General features: G+C 54.6%; 1 protein-coding gene across 50 annotated transcripts in view; it reads left to right on the top strand.

Annotated features, from left to right (window-relative positions):
* CELF4 (CUGBP Elav-like family member 4) overlaps positions 1-20,514 on the top strand; it is a 321,048-nt gene that overhangs the window by 234,883 nt on the left and 65,651 nt on the right. For 27 of the 50 annotated variants that reach the window (XR_004180134.1, XR_004180133.1, XR_004180132.1 and 24 more), the window contains exon 3: positions 6,530-6,608. Coding sequence is in view for 43 of the 50 variants with exons in the window: in XM_009192630.4 (XP_009190894.2) it covers positions 6,530-6,608 (79 nt within the window). In the remaining 7 variants the exon portion in view is untranslated. The remainder of the gene's footprint in view (positions 1-6,529; positions 6,609-20,514) is intronic. The other 23 variants (XR_004180137.1, XR_004180136.1, XR_004180135.1 and 20 more) reach the window with 1 other exon arrangement.

The following is a 20,514-nucleotide window of genomic DNA, read 5'->3' as shown; positions in this document are numbered from 1 at the left end:
AAAGTCTGTGCTAATAATTTAAAATTTATAGTTTTCTTTAGTTAAAGTGACATCAAATAGCAAATAAAAAAAATCTCAGGACAAGTTGAGAGAGTGAGCAAGACCAAGAAGGAAAGGAAAGGCTTTATATTTTAGTACTGTAATGACACTTTTTATTTTGGCACTTGGAACAACGGGTCCTGCAAATTATGTCTGTTTTCTCAGAGCAGTGATGCTGGTGGGATTAGGACACAGACCCTCCCAGTGAGCTCTAGCGTGCTGGTCTGCTGATTCACTGTTTCCATGACCATCCTGTGTGCTGGGGTGGGGTTGGAGGGCAGAGCATAAAACCTGAGTTCTCTGGGTGGATACGAACTGGTGTTGTCCTAAAACACCAGGGTAGATGACGAGCAGGGCCAAGTCCACACAAGCGCATCCACAAGTAGGTGGTCAAGGACTACCCCTCCTCAGAGACCACACAGGAATGGGGAGGTAAGAGCTGCCTTCCTGGTGAAGGCTGCAAATTATGTCTGTTTTGGGAAGATACGAATCTGTGTCTCCAGTGGTATTCCTCTGAAGCTTGGCGAGGTGAGCCCTTCTGCTGAGCAGGGAGCCAGGTATCTTCAGGCTCCAACATGTCCCAAAAGGAACCAGAAGGACCCTCAGCTCTGATGTTTGAATAGTCACTCTGGAGAGCATTCTGGCCATCCCATGGGCCAGTCACCTCAGCTGTCAGCATCTATCCTCCCTCTCCCCAGCTCCCTGCAGGGCATCGGTCCCCACCTTCCAGTGCAGGCTGACCTTTGTTGAGAACCTGCTCTTCACATTTCTTCCATGATCTCGTTCAATCCGAATCCCCCCGCTCCCTCCACAGTGAATTCTTTTAGGATGTCTGTGATGTCACATACCACTAATCAGGTGCACACATGTACTCCAGGGAAGAAGCACAGTCCTGAGGTTGCCTCTGGGGATCCATGAGTAGGGGCCTGGATCTCCGCTCTTGTTTGTGAAGTAAGTCTCTATCCATCTCCGTCTTCCTTTCTCTCTCTCCCTCCCTAGTAAGGTAGGGGAGAGGAGATGTGTATAGGCAGGAAAATGTCACTCACCAGCCCAGTGAGCTAGCCCAGGTCATACCAGGACCAGGAAAGGAGTAGTAGGAACCGGTGGGGTGAATCAGGGCCACCTTCTCAGACAGGGCGGGGCCCCCTGCACCCTGGTCCTCAGGGAAGGAGGCAGCAGAGACCTGCAGAGGCTGGTGGGAGTAGACTTGGCAGCACAGAACCAGAACCAGAACCAGAACCAGATGCAAGAGGAGGCAGGGGAAGCGGCGAGGTTGGGAGGGAGTCAGGAAAGAGCAGCTTGGCCTGTCTGTCTGTCTGCGTGCCCACGAGCCACAGGCCTCCCCTTCCACAGGGAGCCACACTGGACAGGTGAAGCCTTTCGACCAGCTCAATCATCGTATTTATTCTAATTGTATCGTAATCGTCCCCAAGGAGGCTGGTTCAAATGAGCTTGACATTATTAAAATTTTAATGCCCGGTTTTCATAGCTGAATGAATATTTAAAGGGTATGTCCCAGCTTAAGTTATGATGATGAAGAAATTAATGGAATGTCTTGTTTAATGCATGGATATGTGTTGATGCAAAAAGTGGCAGAGGGATGGGGAGGGGGAAGGGTGGCAGAGCCTGAGTGGAAGAGGAAAGGGGCATCCACCAGCCCATGCCCGCCATAGGCGGGAGCAGAAACAGCTCTAGGTCTGGGCCAGGCCCACTCGTTTCCCCAGAGGGGCGCTCGGCTGGAAGTAGAAACACAGTCTGCAAGGGTTTGTGATGTCCCCAGAGGACCGACCCCAGGAACCTCCAGAGAAGCTGCAGGTAGCTGTTCCTGACCCAGGGAAGGCAAGTCTGGCTCACCAAACCCCCTTCGGGCACCTGGAGGAGGACACCAACTGAAGGCCATGGGGCATCCATGGGGACACTGAGGACATCTCTGAAAGAGAATCGGCAGGGAAGGCTCCTGTGCCCCAGCCCGAATTCCCAGCAGCCACAAGCCTCAGGGCCCTGAGGGGAGGACAACGCGCTAGTGGAGAGGAATGGCTGACAGAGGAGCAGAGACGGGGGCAGGAAAAGCACCAAAGGGGTCCTGAGGCAATGGCCAGGGTCCCAGGGGGCAAAGTTGCAAGAAGGGCAAGGAGATGGCACCTGGCCTTCGGTCTTCCTCCTGGTCTCGCTCTTGGCTCTTCCCTCCTCTCCTGGCTCTTGCCCTGACCCCTCTGCTCTCCTTCACTCTTGCCCTCTCTGGCATTCTCTTCACCTCTCCCCTTGCTCTGTCATCATGCTCTGCCTCGTTCTCTCCCCATCTCTGTTGCCTGGCCCAGGCTCCTCTCCCAGGACAGATGTGCTCCGTCCTCCCTCTTCAGGGCAGAATTAGGGCTGGGTGAGGCTGGCCGAGGACTAGGGGAGGGAGGGAGGTTTCCCTTCAGGCCGGGGCCACCTGTACACAGCCTGCTCCAGCTGAGAAATCTTCCCAACCAAGCCTGACACTTTATTTCTGCTGAGAATTAAGAAAGCACAGGGTCGTATATTATCTCACCATCTAGCCCGGCACCTCTCTGACAAGCCCCTCAAAGGCTGTCTGGATGCTGACCACCATCAGATTATAATGGGACATGAAAAATGACCCCAGGAGCCATGGCTGCGTGGGAACCAATTCAATTCTCCTTTACCAATCTGTTTAGAGCACCCCATAGGTGCCTAGCCCATGGCTGAAGGCAGCTGGGAGGCTGGATAAGCCCCCATGTTCCTGCTGTCAGAAAGCGCACAGTAAAACTGGAGAGAAGCAGAGGGGCCTGTGTGTGAGGGGTGAGCCCAACAGCACACCATGGAGGAGGTCTGCCTGCACCATGCAGGGACTGTCCTGTTGGGAGGGCTCCTGGGGCAGGGATGCTAGGCCAAAGCGTAACAGGCGCCCAGGTACCAAGGACAGTGGGCTGGCTGCCTGCAACTGGGGTGGCCTCTAGGGCAGAAGCCTGAACACACAGGGAGATTTCATTTGCCCAGTTTAATTTACCATGGAAAATGGGACCCATCATATCAGAAATAGCTCTACCCTGGCCATGCCAATCCGCAGGACTCACCCCAGCTGCTCTCGGGCCCAACCAGAGAAGACTGGCCATAAAACACAGAAACGAGGTGCCAGGAAAGGAGTCTCCTCCAGTGATCCCAGCCTTCCTCCCACACAGGATGAGGCCCCTAGGGATGTGGGGTCTGCCTAGCATGCTCTGGCCCCAGGAATGGCATCACTTCCCAGTTGGGACAGAGCAGCAAAGCCCAACAGATTCTGGTTCACACTCCTCTGCCTGCCCCTTCTCAGCCAGGCCTTCCTCCCATCCTTGCAAGGGAAGCTTGAATTCCCCATCTGGCTCCCTGCTCCCCTCTTTTTCTCCCACCCCCCTGGCCTCTGCTTGGAACTTTCCTGGACCATCCCAAGCCCATTCCACCTGCTTCCAACATCTCCTAAATGAGTAGACAGATGTCAGGAGTCCTGGGTTCATCTTGATATCACCATTTACAACGTTTGTGACCTCAGGCTAACTTCTTAACCTATCTGAAACTCCATTTCCTTTATTTGCATACATCATAGGAGAAGTTGCGATGATCTAGCAATGTGATGCGTATAGCAACTGTTCCTGTTCTCAGCGGTGTTGTGGGTCCTTGGGGAGGCCTGGGCTGCCTAAGCTCCACCCCCACTTGCAAGTCAAATTCCAGCCTTGAGTGTACCTTTTTAATGGAAAATGTGGAGCTCCTTGTAGTACCCTTCCCAATGGGGTACCAATCAGGCTTCATGAACTAGGGGGCTTATTTGTTGGTTAGAGCTGTCATAGCAAAGTACCACAGACCAGATGGCTTAAACAATGGAAATATATTTCCAACAGCTCTGGAGGTTGGAAGTCCAAGATGAAGGTGTGGGCAGGATTGGTTTATGATGAGGGCTCTCTTCCTGGCTTGAAGACGGCAGCCTTCTTGCTGTGTCCTCCTATGGCCTTCTCTGTGTGCACATCCCTGGTGTCTCTTCCTCTTCTTGTGAGGACATCAATCATATGGGATGAGGGCCCTACTCTTATAACTCCATTCAACCTTAAGTACCTCCTTAAAGGCACTATTTCCAAATACAGTAACATTGGGGGTTAGGGCTTCACCATATGAATTTTGGGGGGACACACTTCAGTCCATAACAGAAGCCAAGTGGACTAGGCTCAAAGCATGAATAAACTGTCAAGAGGAGGAGGTTGGGAGGGACAGCAGGGAACTTGCAGGCCCCGGGAATGGACCTGGGGGAGGAAGGTGCCAGGATGTGCGGTGGGACTGGTGCAAGAGGTGTTGGGGCCAGATTTTGGCCAGGGGAGTCAGGCAGAAAAGATACTTGATTTGCTGGCCCAAAGAACCTGGCCTTGGTCTCCCTTTATGGGATGGGTATTTTTCCCATTTACTTCTTCCTTGGTCCCCTCCTCCTGGAGCAGCTGAGGTCAAATGAGATAAAATATGACAAAGCCAAAGGCCATTGTATTGGTAGCACTCGTGCCTACTCATCCTGGCTGAATCCCAGCTCCGCTGCTCCTCAGAGCTTTGTTCTTCTCATTGAAAAGATGGATATAATAATCCCTACCTCAGAGAATTGTAAAATTACATAAGCAGAAAAGCTGTAGAAATCTGTCCAAGAGAACATCAGGGCTGGAACTGGGTCCAGGTCAGTCCTTAAGATCTGTTTGGGGGAGAAGAACGCCGCAGGTTTCAGAGAAGGGAAGGCTAGGAGGGCGGGGCATTCCAGGAGGACAGGGAAGCCTAGGAAAGGGTGAGATGCTGAGTCCCAAGCAGTACTGGACAGGGAACCAGGAGCAACCTGGCTCCCTCCTGAATCACCTCTCCCATAGCCAGATGCCTGGGTGGCCTTCTGGATCCTTCCCTCAAGGACTGGAAAGGAGCTGGTTCACAGGGAAGCCAGGAACTTCATTACATTCCTCCTCCTTCTTCCTGTGATTGGCGTTTGTTGTAACACGGCAGTGTTCTCTGCTGCCAGGACTTGGGAACAAAGCACCTTGCTTCCCCTCAACTCCATAAGGGATGTCAAGTGGGGACCTGGTGGTGAGCAATGACACCCTGGTCCCTCTCGGTGGGCTGGCCCCGGCCTCCTCCCCTGCTGCCTCTGGCTACCTGTGCCTCCTTCCTTGTCGGCTGCGTCCTGCCTCCCATCTCTGTCCTTCCCGGCCGCGGCTCTGCCCTTCCCCTGGCCTCGTGCTCACCTTGCTGAGTCACAGGCACCCATACTCCCCCACCCAGTTGTCTTGATGCAGCCAAAACTCACTTCAAGTCCTAGACCAGAAGGCAGGAGGAAGCTTGTGACTGGCTGGTCCAGTCACTGTACGGGAGGGAATTGGCAACGGAAGGTCTCAAAGCACAGGACAGATATGCAGAAATCTCCCCGCAGGCCCCGTTTCCCAGCTGTGTCCTGCCACATGGTAGCCTTGGGAAGCACCTGAATGCCTCTTGGCCTCAGCCTCTCCATCTCTTAAATGGCGATGTTTGTACCTGCCCCACTGCCTCTCTGAGTCTGAGTTTGTGAGAGAAATGCAGATGCAAGAAAGGCTCAGGGAGGTGCGTAAGGGCAGAAACACTGGTGAAGACATCAGGTCCAAATCCGCTTGCATGATTCTCCTCATGTTTATTGCTTAAAACATGCTGAAACCTCTGGGCTGTAGAGCCCACCCTGGTGCCTCTCGGTGAGCCTTGAAGCCAGGCAGCCAAGCCCGGGATGCTTGGAGTCCAGAGACCCCTAGTGGCCTGAATGGGCCATTGACACAGATCCCCAAGAGGGAAGACAGGCTGGCAGGCTAGGGGAGTCAGGCGTTGCTCTCCTGTCCCCCTGGCACCCAGACACCATAGGAGACAAGTAGCTGTGCCCACTCTGTGCACTCCCTGAGAGAACGGCCCGAGTTGCAACCGGGAGCCACAGCCCTGAACTCTGCTTTAACCTTGGAGCTGGATGGCCCAGAGCGTTGGCCACGCCTGACCCACAGGCCACATCTACCAGCTGGTAGGTGCTGGGATGAAGCTGGATGCCCTGGCCTGGATGGGGTCCATCTGCAGCCAGCGACAGCTCATTTCCATAAAGGCAGATGTCTTGAGTGAACTAGGGCTGAGCCAAGGGTGTACTTTGGGGACACAAAGGCCTGTGCGACACAGGGACGGGCAGCATTTCTGTCAACCTGAGATTCTGCTATTAAAGGCTAGCAGGACCTGCTTGGAGTAGGAGGAGGAGGCACTGGTCTCCTGTCCAGAGACACACTCCTGAAAGAATGGGGCCATGGGGCTGTGCCGTTGAGGGGAGATGGGCACTGCTTTGGTGAAGGTGTGTGTGCTTGCGGCAGCGTGTGGGAGCGTGTGTCTGTGGATGCAGTCTGTGTACCTGCATCCACCTGTGTGCCTGAGTGCTGGGTGTCTGCCCCTCACCCACAGGCCTGCTATAACTCTGTCCCCCTGTGCTCTGTTGCAGATGAACCGGCCAATCCAGGTGAAGCCTGCGGACAGCGAGAGCCGAGGAGGTAGTAGCTGCCTGCGCCAGCCCCCTTCACGTGAGGGCCCACTTGTCTCTGCCCCTCCCCTCCCCTTCTCACTCCTCCCTCCTTTTCCCGATGCAGCAATGTGATGCAGCGACTCCCTGCCTCCTCCTCTTGCCCTTCTGGGGATCTCATGGCTGAGGGTTGGGGACAGAGCTTTGGAGCTCTGGGTGACTGGTGTGGAGAGATGAGGGAAGGAGGGCGATTGGGGTCTTCCAAACGGTGGGGTTTCTGCCTCTCTGAGTAAACAAGTGCCATGTCTCGGGGCATTCTTCTCCCCTCCGTTAAAATACCAAAAAGGGTGTGCCCACCTCGGTGTTGCCAAGGAAAACCCCACCGTGATGGGGCTTGTGCAGTCAGAAAGGAGACAGGAAGTGGTCGTAACTGTGCCGTAGGAGGATTCAGGCCACAGGAGGCAAATCTGAGTGGCCCATGGGAGTGTGGGCACTCAAGGCCAGCGCTGAGGCAGAGATCCTGGAGATAGAGGCAGGCAGTCAGACAGGTGTCTGGAAAGGGACAGAGGAGAAGGACACAGCCTCACTCCACAGACACTTGTCCCAGAACGTGAAGCCCACCGGAGACTGGCCGTGGAGAGGCTGGATAAGGGAATGCCACACCTTGAGGCTCACCCCTGGAAGGGCCAGGCAGATGGCCAGCCAGGGGCAGCTCCATCACCAAGTGACAGCATCCTCTTGGCATAGTGCCTGTGTGTCTGTACTGTTCCTCCCTCCTCATCCCAGTCACAGAGTAACCAGGGCCAACACTAGGCACAACCCTGGCCCTAGGCTCTCTTAGATGAGATTCAAACATACTCTGACATTAAAAGAAAACGAAAGGCAAGGACATGGCAAAGAAAATACATCCAGCATCCAAGATCAGGCCTCTCTTACCCAGGCACTAGCTCCTCCCACAACAAACTGCCCCCATGATACAGAGTCCATCACACCTCACCTGTGGGAGAGAAACAGACTCATCAGCACAATAGCGTAGAAGAATATGCAGGCTCCTGCCAGGTGCCCCCTTCCAGGCCCGCCTCCTTGGGGAGGGAGGCATTGTCCTTTCTGATCACCAGCCCCGCCGGCACTCACACTGAGCCTCATCCCCACTGGGCCCTGCCCAGACGTTGCTCTGAACTGAGCTCTCAGGCACTTCCCCGGGGAAGGGGGCCAAACAGAGGCTCCGAGCAGGTGAAGGACCCCCAAGTAGAGACTCTGTCCTCTCCACCAGCAGGGGGCCCCAGCCTGAATTCCCACAGAGGAACCGCCAGGCAGTGAGCCAAACAGCCATACAGAAGTGGGACACTCCCAGAGGACAGACAGGCGGTGGCTCCCCACCTCCAGCTTCCTCCCACAATGGGAGACACCTTGGCCGCTCTTCCGCCAGAGACAGGAGAGGCCCAGAAAGGGTTTAGAAAAATTGAGAACACCCATGAGGCCTCCAAGGGAACGTAAGGAGTTGGGGCCTTTTGTTGCCCTGAGAAGGTGACATTAGGTACAGCCTCCGAAGTGGCCCCAGCCTACCCTTCCCTCCGCCAGGGCTGGGGTGTCCAGTATGAGGGTCCAGGTAGTAAGATGGGACAGCCGGTCACAGCTGCCCTCCACCTCCCGGCTAGGAGCGCTTGGCTTCTGCCAACCCTGCCACACCCTGGGCTCTGACCTGAGTGTCTGTGTTCACCACCCTCCCCTGGCCCAGGCCCAGCGCTCCAGGTTTCTCCCTGCTCATTAGATCAGCCAGGAACTGAGGAATTTGTCTCCCCCTCGTTTCCTCAGAAAGTTTACTGGGAAATCAAGGGCAAAAAGTCAAGTAGGCGAAAGCTACTTGCAAATTTGGAGAGCCAGTTGTCCTGGAAGGTGCTGTGGTGTGGCCGCTGGTGATCTGCTCATCCTTGGGGCCTGGGCCTGCTCAGAACACTCCTTCATCCCCTCAGTCAGGCCTCTGCCCTCCAGCCCCAGCAGGGCACTGACCCAGGCACAAGGCCTCTAGGACTCAGGCCCCTCCTAACCTTGACCTCAGATCCTACCCACTAGGGCTTGGGCTGGTGTCTTGGTGCTGCCTGAAGGGATCCCACGGCCCAGGGCACAGACACACCTCCTCACACCCACGGAGTGCTCCGGTCCTAAGGACCCTGGTAGTCAAGGTCCAGTTGGTTGAGGGGTAAAGATGCTTCAGGCGTGAGGGGCCCACGTGAGCGAAGCCCACCTGGTTTGTGCTGCCTGCTCCTGTCCCTTCCTTGGCAGTGAGAGGAGTGCCATCCTCGCTCAGCCTCATCTAGGGCACATGAGGCCCACAGCAGTGGGAGGCGTGTCTCCTGGAGACCGTCACCCAGGCACACAGTGACCCACCTGCAGCCCCCTGTTCACACGGCCCGGCCAGGAGGCAGTGGCACAAGGAAGCTCTCACGGATGGGCAGGAAAGCTGGGATAGTAGGTGCCAGCAGCAGTTCCGGAGAGGAGATCCCCCAGGCGGGGGCAGCCAGAGGCCTCAGGGGAGGTGGCACTTCTGGTCTTGAAGGTGGGAGATCCTACAGCTGGAGAAGGGAGAATGGCGTGAACAAGGGCCACCAACCCAGGCCTCTGAGGGCCACAAGGACGCGCCATCTGGTGCAGGGCAGGCAGGTCAGAGTCCAGGCCATTTTCTCCAGCACTGGAGAGGGTGTCTGGAATCCCCTCTGCCCAGCAAGGCCGTGCTGGGCTCTAACTCAAACCTTTCTCTCCCTGAACTTGCCTCAGAGGCAATAGCTCTCTGACTCCAAGATGCTAACCTCATCGGCTTTCCCCCATATATCTCCTGCGGCTGACACTCGCCCCGAACCAGATTAATCAGCTCTTTTATTCTTCTTGCAGCAGAAAGTGGGGGGTGGGGGGAGGTGGGGGGAGAGCCAAACCTAAACATCTATCTATTAATTGCATATTCAATATTAAACAGCGAGATGGCCCTGAGTCAGCACTATCACCAAGCTGTGTGTTTTTTTTTTAAAGAAAGTTAGTTTAAAATAATTTAATAGCCATTAAATACCTCTGGGGAGAAGGAGAAGGGGGGAGAAGTGAACATTTTAAAAGATTAAAGAAATAGGCAACAGGATAGGGGAATAGAGAGAAGGAATGGGAGAGGGGTGGAGAAGGTGGTGTGATGGCAGTGGGCAGGACGAGAGGAGAGAAGGGAAGGAGGTGAGAAAAGTAGAGAGGTGAGGGGAGAAGCAGTAGCAGGAGGAGGGGGAGAGAGGCCTTGAAGACAGTGAGTGAGGGAAGACTGGGGCACAGTGGTGTCGGGGGAGCAGAAGCCGGCAGTGGCCGCAGAAGGAGGGGGAGGGTCAGCCCCAGGCCTGGCTCAGCAGTGAGCCTGGTTACGAGTCCCCAAAACCCAGAGGACACAGGACACCCGTCCCCAGCTGCCCTCCAGGTACTCTTGAATGCTCGTAAGCAGCACAGAAAGATGTCTTATTTGCTTAGGATTTGGGCAACATGTGAGGGCCTTTGGCCAGGGGGCAAGAGGAAGGCTTCTCTCCACCTCACCCAGCACAGAGCGGGCTGCAGCCCACTGCATGGCCATATCGTGGTTCCACCTTCTCATCCCCCATCTCAGGCCTCTAGACACATTCCTGGTCACATCCACTCACATGTACGAGGTGTGGGGGTGTCTAGGGATGGGCATGGGCAGAGTGTTGGCAGGTCTGTGTGCACAGGAGTGGCTTTGTAACTTTCAAGGCTCCTGTCTCTGACACGCATGGATTGCTGGCTGAGGCTGACAGGCCACTGTCCTATCAGGAGCAGTTCAGGGAGCTCTTTTTCCTTTGGTGTGAGGATAGTGCCAGCCTTGCCTCTGGAGGGTTTGGAGTGGAGATACAGGTACAGAAGGAAGTGGAGCTGGCGGGCGTTTGGCTGGAGCAAGCACCAGGAAGAGTCCAGGAAGCGTACAGGATGCAGTTCTTGTTCTGGTGGAAGGTTCTTATCCGGAATGAGCTCCAGCTCAGGCACACCACCTTCTCTGGGCCTCCATCTCCTCACCTGGGAGTCTCAGGAGTCATTATCCATAAAGCTGCTATTTACGCAACACTGACTGAGTGTTAGGGATTTTATGGATATATGGTTTTGTTTTGTTTTGTTTTTGAGACAAAGTGCTTTTGTCGCCCAGGCTGAAGTGCAATGGCACAATCTTGGCTCACTGCAACCTCCGCCTCCACGGTTCAAGTGATTCTCCTGCCTCAGCCTCCGGAGTAGCTGGGATTATAGGTGTGTGCCACCACGCCTAGCCAATTTTTGTATTATTAGTAGAGATGGGGTTTTACCATGTTGGCCAGGCTGGTCTCGAACTCCTGACCTCAGGTGATCCACCCGCCTTGGCCTCCCAAAGTGCTGGGATTACAGGCATGAGCCACTGCACCAGGCCAGAAATATGTTTAATTTATACAGCAACCTCAAGGTATGGATGTTCTTGGCTCCACTTAAAGGTACAAACCAAGGTACAGAGAGGCTAGATAACTTGTTCCAGGGCACACAGACAGAAAGTGGCAGAGCCAAAATTCTAACTCCAACCTGTCAGCCACGAGAACCCAGGTTACCTATATTCCTCTCACTTCCAGGAGGGCTTCTCGGACTCTGGGTGGCCTAGGGGCAGTGGGTAGGCACCACAGACATTTGTCTCACCTTTAGGCCCATTCTCAAGGTGGCTGAAGTGAGAGGAGCGGGGCTCCAAGTGAGGGAGGCAGGGCTAGGCTGGACAAGGAGCTCCCAGATCTACCCATGAGACATGAAAGACCAGGGTAGGAGTGGATCAGAGAAGAGAGAACTCACTGTGGCCTGGAGTAAGCAGGAAGGGCTTCCTGGAGGAAGTGGGAATTAGGAATTAGATCAAGAGGTATAGAGCTGGGATACAGTGAGGACACAAAGTTAAAATGGGGCCTTGAACACAAGGCCAAGGGGTTGGGCTTGTCACCATTGGAAGCAGGAGCATTGATCCTGGGTAAGAGATCACAGACAGAGAGAGCAGGAATGTCCCTGGGCAGGAAGAGAAGAGAGGGCCCCTGCTACCACCACCAGGAGCAGGGGTTCCAATTAAGTAGGGAAGAAAGGCCAAAGAAGAGCCTCCCCAGGAGCCATCTCTCTGCCTGGGGGATCCAGTTATCCCCCAAGAGCACACTGGAACAAGTTGTATTTAAACTCAGATTTACCCCCAAAATAAGCAAACCAATTTCTTAACCAGTGATGCTGGCTGGGGACAGAGCCAGGTGGAGAGCAGGCCCCTCCCTGCCTGCCCTGAACATGGCAGCTGGCCCCCTCAGAGGTGATGATACCTCCCTAGGGCATGCGCTGCGGTGTCCTGTGCCTCCTAGGAGGCAGACAGACCCAACCCCAAGACCCCAAAGCTGGCTCATGCTCAGCTTCTAAATGGAGTCTCCACAGGTGTCCGTAGGGAGCTGCTCTGCAGTCCTGACCACTTCCTCTCCTCCCAGGTCTCAGTCCAGGTGACAGAACAATCCCTCCACCAAGGTACCTCTTGCAGCCAGGCTGTGGGGCCTCGTTTCAGGAGTCAGAGACAAGGAAGCTCTGACTACCGTGGCCTCAGGAAGCCAGTTTGTTTGGGAAGCTCCTGGGCTGAACGGAGGTGTGTGCCCAGCCCGCTCAGTGGGCCCAAGAGGGTCAGCAGCCAGACAGGGGCCCTGCAGGAGGGGACGAAGTGGCTGAGACTTGGCTCAGGTATAGCAGACTGCAGATGCGTGCTATCTCCCCTGTGTCCCTGGGGAGGACGTTTCTTTCCCGCCTCCCTAGGAGTGTGTGTGGAACTGGGCGTGTCTGCAGTGCCTCTATCGGTGACCATGAGTGCATGGCACACTGGGGGGTGCTCCATGGGAAAACTGTGTGACAGCACCCCGGGCTCCTCCAGACACAGTGCAGATGAGGTCCACTTTGGCTAAACCCCAGTGTGATGGTTATGCTAGGAGGTGGGGACGGTCTTTGATGATGCTGGCTGGGGTGGGGCACAGAGTGGGGCCACCAGGTTTTATCTCATCAACACAAAATGACAGAAAAGCCAGCAAGGTGGCTGGCTGGGGAGAAGTTAGAAACCGTGAAGAGTTGGGAGGAGAGTCCTGGAAAAGAGGGGACTCGAGGACGCCCTAGGGGCTGCCACCTGTCTGTCTTCATCTCGTCCGTGTGTCTGCACCTGTGTCTGCCTCTGTCTCTGTCTGTCCTGTGGGCTCCCTTTGTCTCTTTCTACCCAACAGCCACATGAGAACCAAGTGGAAGCTCGGTTCAGCAGGGCCTTGGGGATAACAGGCCCAACTCTTATCTCCCAAGGCACAGGCTTAGGAGGGGGCAGGTCTAGCACTGGGGAGTCCATCCAGAGGGAACACGGCAAGAAAGAAAACCACCTTCTAGGGTCTGCCACCCCTCTCCAGGAACCCGGAACTGAAAAGCACATGACACAGACACACACGGGTGGCCACCTGCATAGCAGAATCAGGCCCGATTGCCTAGAGAAGCTGCCAAATGAAACCACCAGCCGACAACACACCTCCAGCTGTGGCAAGTGAGGCCCGGGCTGGAGGTCCCACCGCTGAGGGGCTCCTGAGTCTCTCCCTGGCCAATGGGAGCCTATTTTCCTTCAGGGGCTTCTATCAGGCCCAGGGGAGATCAGCCAAGCAGGCAGCTGAGAACTGAACCCAGGACAAGTGAAGCGGGGCAGGTGAAGGCAGGCAGGGCTGAGCTGACCATGAGAATGTCCTGTTGTTCCCCCCACAAACTGCAGGGAAGGCTGGAGGAGGGAAAGGGGAGCAGCCTGGGGCACCAGCCAGGCAGGGGGTCCTGGCAGGGTGGTGGCCCTAAGCTATCTGCAGACCCCCTGGGAAGTTTCAGAGGGTGAATGGACCTCTTTTATGTTCCCTTACCCTCCCCAAGTCCTGCAGAATTGCTCATCTTCCTCCCTTAGTCTCCGTATCTAGATCTGGGAGCCCATGCCCGTGTTTCTTTCTTTCCTTTTCTTTCTTTTTTTTTGAGACAGTCTCACTCTGTCAGCCAGACTGGAGTGCAGTGGCGCGATCTCGGCTCACTGCAACCTCTGCTTCCCATGTTCAAGCAATCCTCCTGCCTCAGCCCCCAGAGTAGCTGAGATTACAGGCGCCCACCACCATGCCCAGCTAATTTTTATTTTTTTTTATTTATTTATTTGTATTTTTGGTAGAGACAGGGTTTCACCATGTTGGCCAGGCTGGTCTCGAACTCTTGACCTCAAATGATCCACCTGCCTTGGATTCCCAAAGTGCTGGGATTATAGGCATGAGCCACCGTGTGGCTGGGAGCTTGTGTTTCTTCCCTCCCTGCACTCCCACATCTTGTGTCTCTGTGTCCATGTCTCTCAGCCTGTCTCTGGTGGGACCTGGGCAGGGCGAGGAAGGCATGAGAGGGATGGGGTCAGGTCTGACAGCCTGGAAGGCATCCCTGAGACAGCTGCTGGCCAAGTGTCCCACGTTCCTGCAGCCTTTAGCTGCTCCCAGCACACTTTACGGGGTCTTCAGGACGTCCCCTCATGGCGCCAGCACTGGTGTGGCAGTGGAGCCCGCTGTGCCAGCTAATGAGGTTGGACACAATGTGAGTAACTGGGCTCCCAGGCTCTCCCTGAGGCCACGTTCCCCACCATAAACCCGTGGCCGATTGCATCCTCCCAGCCCCTCCACCATCTGTAGCCCTATCGGTTCCTGCGGCTTTTAAAATCCTATTTAAATTCCTCATTACTCCTCCGAGCATTATTTTATTTCTAAACAGACACAGACAACGTGTTGTCTGCAAGGGCTTCAGGGCCTGAATGGCGCCAGCTGTGGAGTGTGGGCCCAGGCGGGGGCAGCGGCGAGCAGCAGCGGTGGGACAGGCCCTGGGGCGTGGCTGGGGAGACCCCTAGCCACAGCTGCTGACTTTCGGTACTGGGTTTCTCCCTTCCAGACTCTTCTAGCTATTCTGTCCCGCACTAGGAAGGCAGTTTAGTGAGTGTGCAGATGAACTGGACGTGCAAGCTGGCCCCGCTTTACAAAAATTCAATATACAGAAGTGTCAATTTTCCAATCTTAGGAGTCAGCGAGTGACTCACTGGACAAAAGCTTCTGGGCGCACAGACACTTCTCAGAGCTCTGCCGAGGAAGCCCTTGGCCCAGGCAGGAGGGGCTGCAGAGAAACATCCAGAGGACTGGGATCACAGCACGTTGAAAATTAATCTGAAATTGCACTGAGTCCATAAGAAACTAAGAGCCTCCTCCCAGGTCCAGCATGCCCTTACTCACTGATTTGGTGCTGGTTTGGACTCTGCCTGGGAGACCCCAGGATGAACAGAGCTAAACCCACCCCAGCATGGAGGGTGCAGTCTGGGAGAGAAAGCTTCCAGTGACTGAAGGAGGAGTCTGCCCCTCAGAGCTGGAGAACCCCCACCCTCACCTGCCCACCTGCCTCCACAATTCCTGTCCCACAGAGGCCTCTGAAAGGTGGGTCATGTGTGGGTTCCACTTCTGGCCCCTGTGTATGTGTTTTGGGGGCTGCATATCCTTGTTCCAGACCCTGCTCCAGACCTGGACACCCGCAGCTCATCACCATAGCCCTTTCACAGCCATGTCCTTGGCCAAGGGTCCTGGAGAGGCATCACAGGAAACCAAGGGGAGTTTGGACTGGGGGATAGCTACCTGCCCAGTTGGCCAGGACACTGCACCTCCTAGGCCTGGGGGGTGGGCAGGAGCCCTTGTGTCTACCCTACCCCCACCCTATGAGTCTGCCTCTCACCCAGTTTGCATTTTAAAACATTTTTAAGAAGTAAAACAACTCCACTACCTCTTTCAGTCTCCTCTCCAGGCCTTGGGTGCCTGCTTTGCCTGCCTGTCCTGTCCTATCCCCTACCTGAATTTCTCAAGCTATAGGTGGGCATGTTTTCCCTTGAACACTAACCAGCCCCAAGCGCATGTCCTGACAGATCTTTTGTATACTTGAATTCCAGGTTTACTGGGGGCTGATGTTTAAGAAATGACATTACAACACAAGAGGTTCGTATGAGACATAAGACAGCATGGCCAGACAGTCCACGGTGCTCAGACCAGCCCTGTGCAGGCGGTTTGAAAGATTAGGAAGGGCTGAAGGATTAGACACTTCCTGGCCAGGCCCAGTTGCTCACCCAGGGTATGGCTTCCTTGATGGTCAGGAAGTGCTGTCACCTATCTGACCACATTCCCTGCCATTTTTGCTTTAGCATTTCTAGCCATTAGGTTCCCTAAATCACGGTGCAGCATTCCTCTGCCTTGGGGTTTTGTTCTCAATGATCCCTGTTCCTTTTTTTTTTTTTTTTTTGAGACAGAGTCTCGCTCTGTTGCCCAGTCTGGAGTACAGTAGTGCAATCTTGGCTCACTACAAGCTCTGCCTCCCGGGCTCACGCCATTTTCCTGCCTCAGCCTACCAAGTAGCTGGGACTACAGGCGCCCGCCACCACGCCCGGCTAATTTTTTGTATTTTTAGTAGAGACGGGGTTTCACTGTGTTAGCCAGGATGGTCTTGATCTCCTGACCTCGTGATCCCCCCGCTTTGGCCTCCCGAAGTGCTGGGATTACAGGCGTGAGCCACCGTGCCCGGCTGATCCCTGTTCCTTCTGACTTAATTTTTTTTTTTTTTTTTTGAGACGGAGTCTCGCTCTGTCACCCAGGCTGGAGTGCAGTGGCGCGATCTCGGCTCACTGCAAGCTCCACCTCCCGGGTTCAAGCAATTCTCCTGCCTCAGCCTTCCGAGTAGCTGAGATTACAGGCGCATGCCAACAGGCAGGCCCTTCTGACTTAAAATTTAAGAGAATCTTTGTCTCCTTTCTTTCTCAAGCCCCTTTGTAAAAATAAGTTTTAAAAAGCCAGGAAGCCTCTTCTATTTACACAACTGGACCCAAACAGCAGCTGCATGAAGAATTGGTCTTTGTGGTTGGGGAAGGAAATGGCTGGTGGGGAAGAGTCCCCAGGGAGGGCCCTGCAGAGGCGCCAGCGGAGCAGGCGCACATTATAAATACGCCTGTAACTCCTGCCATAGGTGCGAAAATATAATTAACTGCAAACCTGCTGAATTTAAATGGACTTTAGATTTTCAGCTGTGGGAGGGGGTGTTGATTGATCTGCATTTTGTTTTTGAAGTTTTTTTTAAATCCATTTGGAAAGTTAAGTTGAGACTCGCAGCTCCTCGACAAATTCCCTCTGGCCCCGGTTAATTTAGCAAAGGATTGTTTCAGGGGAAATGGGATATTAATCATAGCAAACGGGCTTCTGGATGATATTTAAAAGCTGCCTCATGCCTGTGTGCCCAGGAATAGGAATGACAGAGAGAAGGCACCATGGCCTTCTCGTGTCCCATCCCATCGCCACTACCATGTCAGTACTGTCTGGCCTGGCCACTATGTGAGTGTGGAGGAGGGAGACCCCCACTTCCTTGGGAGATGGGAGAGAGGAGAGAAAGTTCCCAGGCAATCCTCCCAGGGCCAGGTGGTGTCCTCCACATAGCACAGATTGAGCCCTGATGTACTGAGTGAGCACTGAGTGAGTCCTGAATGTGATGTATCCAGCGCCCCCCTGGCCCCAGCACGCTGCACTGAGAACAACCTGATTGGGTTCAGGTTGTGGGGATCAGGAACAACCGTGTTGCCTGATGACAACACGGGAATGGTGGGGTGTGCAGGGAGGGGTGATCATGGGGGAGGGACAGGAAGAGGGATGAGATGGCATGGTCCAGAGAGATCAGAAGGGGTAGCACCTGCCTGGCCTTCAGAGGGGAGGAGGAGCTGAGCCTGGAAGAGCTCAAAGAGCAGAGTTTCCCGACTGGGAAAATAATCCGAACTAAGGCAGGCTTGGAAGAGCCCAAGAGGCCAGAATGGGGGGCCTATTTTGGAGGAAAGTCAAGAATGGGAGCAATGATTTCTAGAAGCTGCTTTAAATTGATACATTTAGGTAAAGGGAAGCCATTTAAAGCTTTTGGGCAGGAGAGTTATGTGATAGCAATGGAGTTTTGCAAGCAATCATCTAGGGCTGCTGAACTGGATGGAGGGAGGGAGCGAGAGCAGGGCTTCACTGCCTGCCAAGCCCTCTGATCCCAATTCCATCCCCTTCTCACAGTGCTGTCTTGCCCCGAGAGCTGCATCCTCCTATTGCAAAGTGGATGATGACACCCCCTCGGAGCTGCCACAGGAGAAACATAGTTGGTGAACTGTGGAATCTTCCTTGATGACAGCTGTTGAGATTGTCATTTTATTTTTATAGTCCAGTTCATGGGAAAAGAGAGGAGGTGGCAGCGGTGATGACTTCTGGAAAGGTTTGATTGACAAGTGCAAATAGAAATCATGCTACCTGGGGCCACGGCTCTATTGAGCATGTGAATTACCAGAATGGGATGGGATAAGGAAGGCTTCCTGGAGGTAGTGATTATGGGAATGACAAGTCTACTGAGAGGACAAATCTAGGCTGTGTCACAGGCAAAGGCATGAAAACAGAGACAAGCAAGGCAAATATGTAACATCCTAGATATTTCAAAATAATGAAGAATTGGTTTGGCCGAAGAGCAGGGTCCACTTTCTGGAATAGAAAGACCCGGATTTGGTACACCGTGAGTCTCATTGCTGCTGACATCCCAAGGCGCGCACACCTCTGCTCACGCACATGCGCACAGTATCTGCACTGGGGGGACGCCGTCTCTTCCCATCCTCTAGCCCAAGCTTACCAGGCTCATCCTGGAGTCTTGTTTCTCTAGTTCATTCTCCCATCCAGTCTTCTTGGTCATGCCCTGCCTCCGTTAGTGGGGTCTGCTTTTTCCCTACCCAGCCCAGGACAAGGCACGTGGGGATCAATTACTGCCTGTAGCAGCAGCTGCTAGGGCTCCGGAAGGAAGGTAAATAGAGCCAGTGGGGCTTCAATCCTCTTATTAAGTCACCCCAGAGCCTCCAATAAGAGTGCCTCGAGCCTTCCAGCAGCCCTGCACAATTGGGTGAGGAGCACTCGCATTTCATAGAGGGGGAAATGAGAGCTTGGAGAAGAGAGGTGACTTCCTCAACACCACATGGCTAGTAATCAGCCTTCGCGCCTCGGTCTTTCTGGGCAGGTTTCCAAGCCTTGCTGTCCTTGCTGAGATCTGTGCTGGGGTGCTGACACCTAGAGGAAGTTCTCCCAACATCAACACCAACTGTCAGATCCATAAAGGGTGAGGATGGGTCCTGCCTCAGTCTTCAGGCTGGGCTCTTCAGTTTCTCATGTCCCTACCCCACATGCCCTTTGGCATGGGTGGGTAGTAGGGGTCCTTAGAGAGGGTCTGAGGCTGGACCTGCCCAAGTCAAAGCCCAGTCAGGGGTCCTCAGAGAGGGTCTGAGGCTGAACCTGCCCAGGGGCAAGCCCAGCCAGCAACAGGATGAGCCTATCTGTGTTATCTGAGTGTGGAGGGTCAGCTGGGAGGAGCAGGTGAAGAAACTCCATGTATGCCCAGGTTGAGAACCAACCTGACCAGTCCTGGCCTTGTCTGTCTAGGGCCTGGCAATGAGAAAGGCTTTGCAGAAATCTAGAGGTCAGCCAGGACACTTATCAGGGGAAAATCCATGATCACAACATCCTAGACACCAAATCTTGGCACTGGGTGACTGGCCTAGATGTCTTAGGGGACTTGAGGCCTGCACATAAATGGCCAATTGCAAATGACTTTAAACTTCGAGGGACAGTCCTTGCTCCTGGAGAGCTGATGGGCCCTGACAGACAGGTACATGGGGGAGATGTCTTCAAGTCTATTCTGTGCTCTGGGCCCTAGAGAAGCTTACCGTCTGGGGGCAGGGAGATCAACCGGCAGCATGCTGAGTATCCGATGAGTGGAGGAAACAGCACATCGTGCATGGCAGAGGGGTGGCCTGTGCCTGCTGGAACAGTCAGGGAAGGCTCTCTGGGGGACAGTTCCTCCAGAGAACTGTCTGGAGGGGGTTCCGGGCTGAAAAGCTGCTGAGACAAGGAATGCAGACCCTATGGCTTAGAGTCTGCCCAGGGCAAAAGGAGGAAACCAGTTGGCCAGAGAAGAGGTTTCAGGGAACGCCAGGCAAAGGAGTTTGGGGTGGGGAGGCAGTTCTAGAAGATGATGGGGAGTCTTCGAGACCAGAGAGGGAGTTGGTGATTGACAGAAACTGGACTTAGGAAGACAGGTCACCTGCAGGGAGCACTGGACAGGGAATCAGAGGGATCAACCAGAGACCAATGCAGCCTCTAGCCATGAGGGGTTGGGCAGGGGGCAGGAGAATTAGACTATAGGTTCAGGAGCCCGTCATTGCTATGAAATGTATGCCCCAAAGCCACCCCTGCCCTGCCCAGGACCTGCTGCCTCCAGATCTCCGGGTACATGCACACTTTCAGGCACGTCCATCCTTGGACAGTCATCTCTGACCCTTCCCACCTGCCCAACTCCATGCTGTTGGTCAGAGCCTTCGTCACGGCACACCCCGCTGCAATGCTTTGTCCAGCAGGTCCCCACTGGCCTTCCCAGCTCCAAACCCCTTCCCTGTCATCTGTCTGAGCCTTGATGTCAGTTAGCTCCTGTCTCTCCCAGAGACTGTGCCCTCCTTGAGGGCAGCCAGGTCTGGCCCTCCACAGAACCTGGCTGGCCACTAGGCCGCACAGCCTCCTTGTGCTTGCACCATGAGGCCCACCTCTATGCAGACGTCCTCCCTGCCTTCAGGCTCTCTGCCAGTCTAAAAGCAGCCCCCTCTGTTGTCTCCCCACCCCCCTGGCCCACAGGCATGGGGTGGGCAGTGGGGCCGATGCCACTGACATTGGCATTCTCCTTGCGGCACATCTTAATAATTTAATGGCTATTAGCAGGGCCGCTGTGGTGGTGGGGGAGCGGGGGACGGGGGGAAGATTTATAGAGAGAATTCACTCCAGGTTGGGGTTTTGTCTTCCTCTGTTTTC

This window comes from Papio anubis, chromosome 19 (assembly GCF_008728515.1).
Source record: "Papio anubis isolate 15944 chromosome 19, Panubis1.0, whole genome shotgun sequence".
Classification (NCBI taxonomy): Eukaryota; Metazoa; Chordata; class Mammalia; order Primates; family Cercopithecidae; genus Papio; species Papio anubis.
Note: the sequence above shows the minus strand (reverse complement) of the source record. Positions and strands in the feature narration are given on the sequence as shown.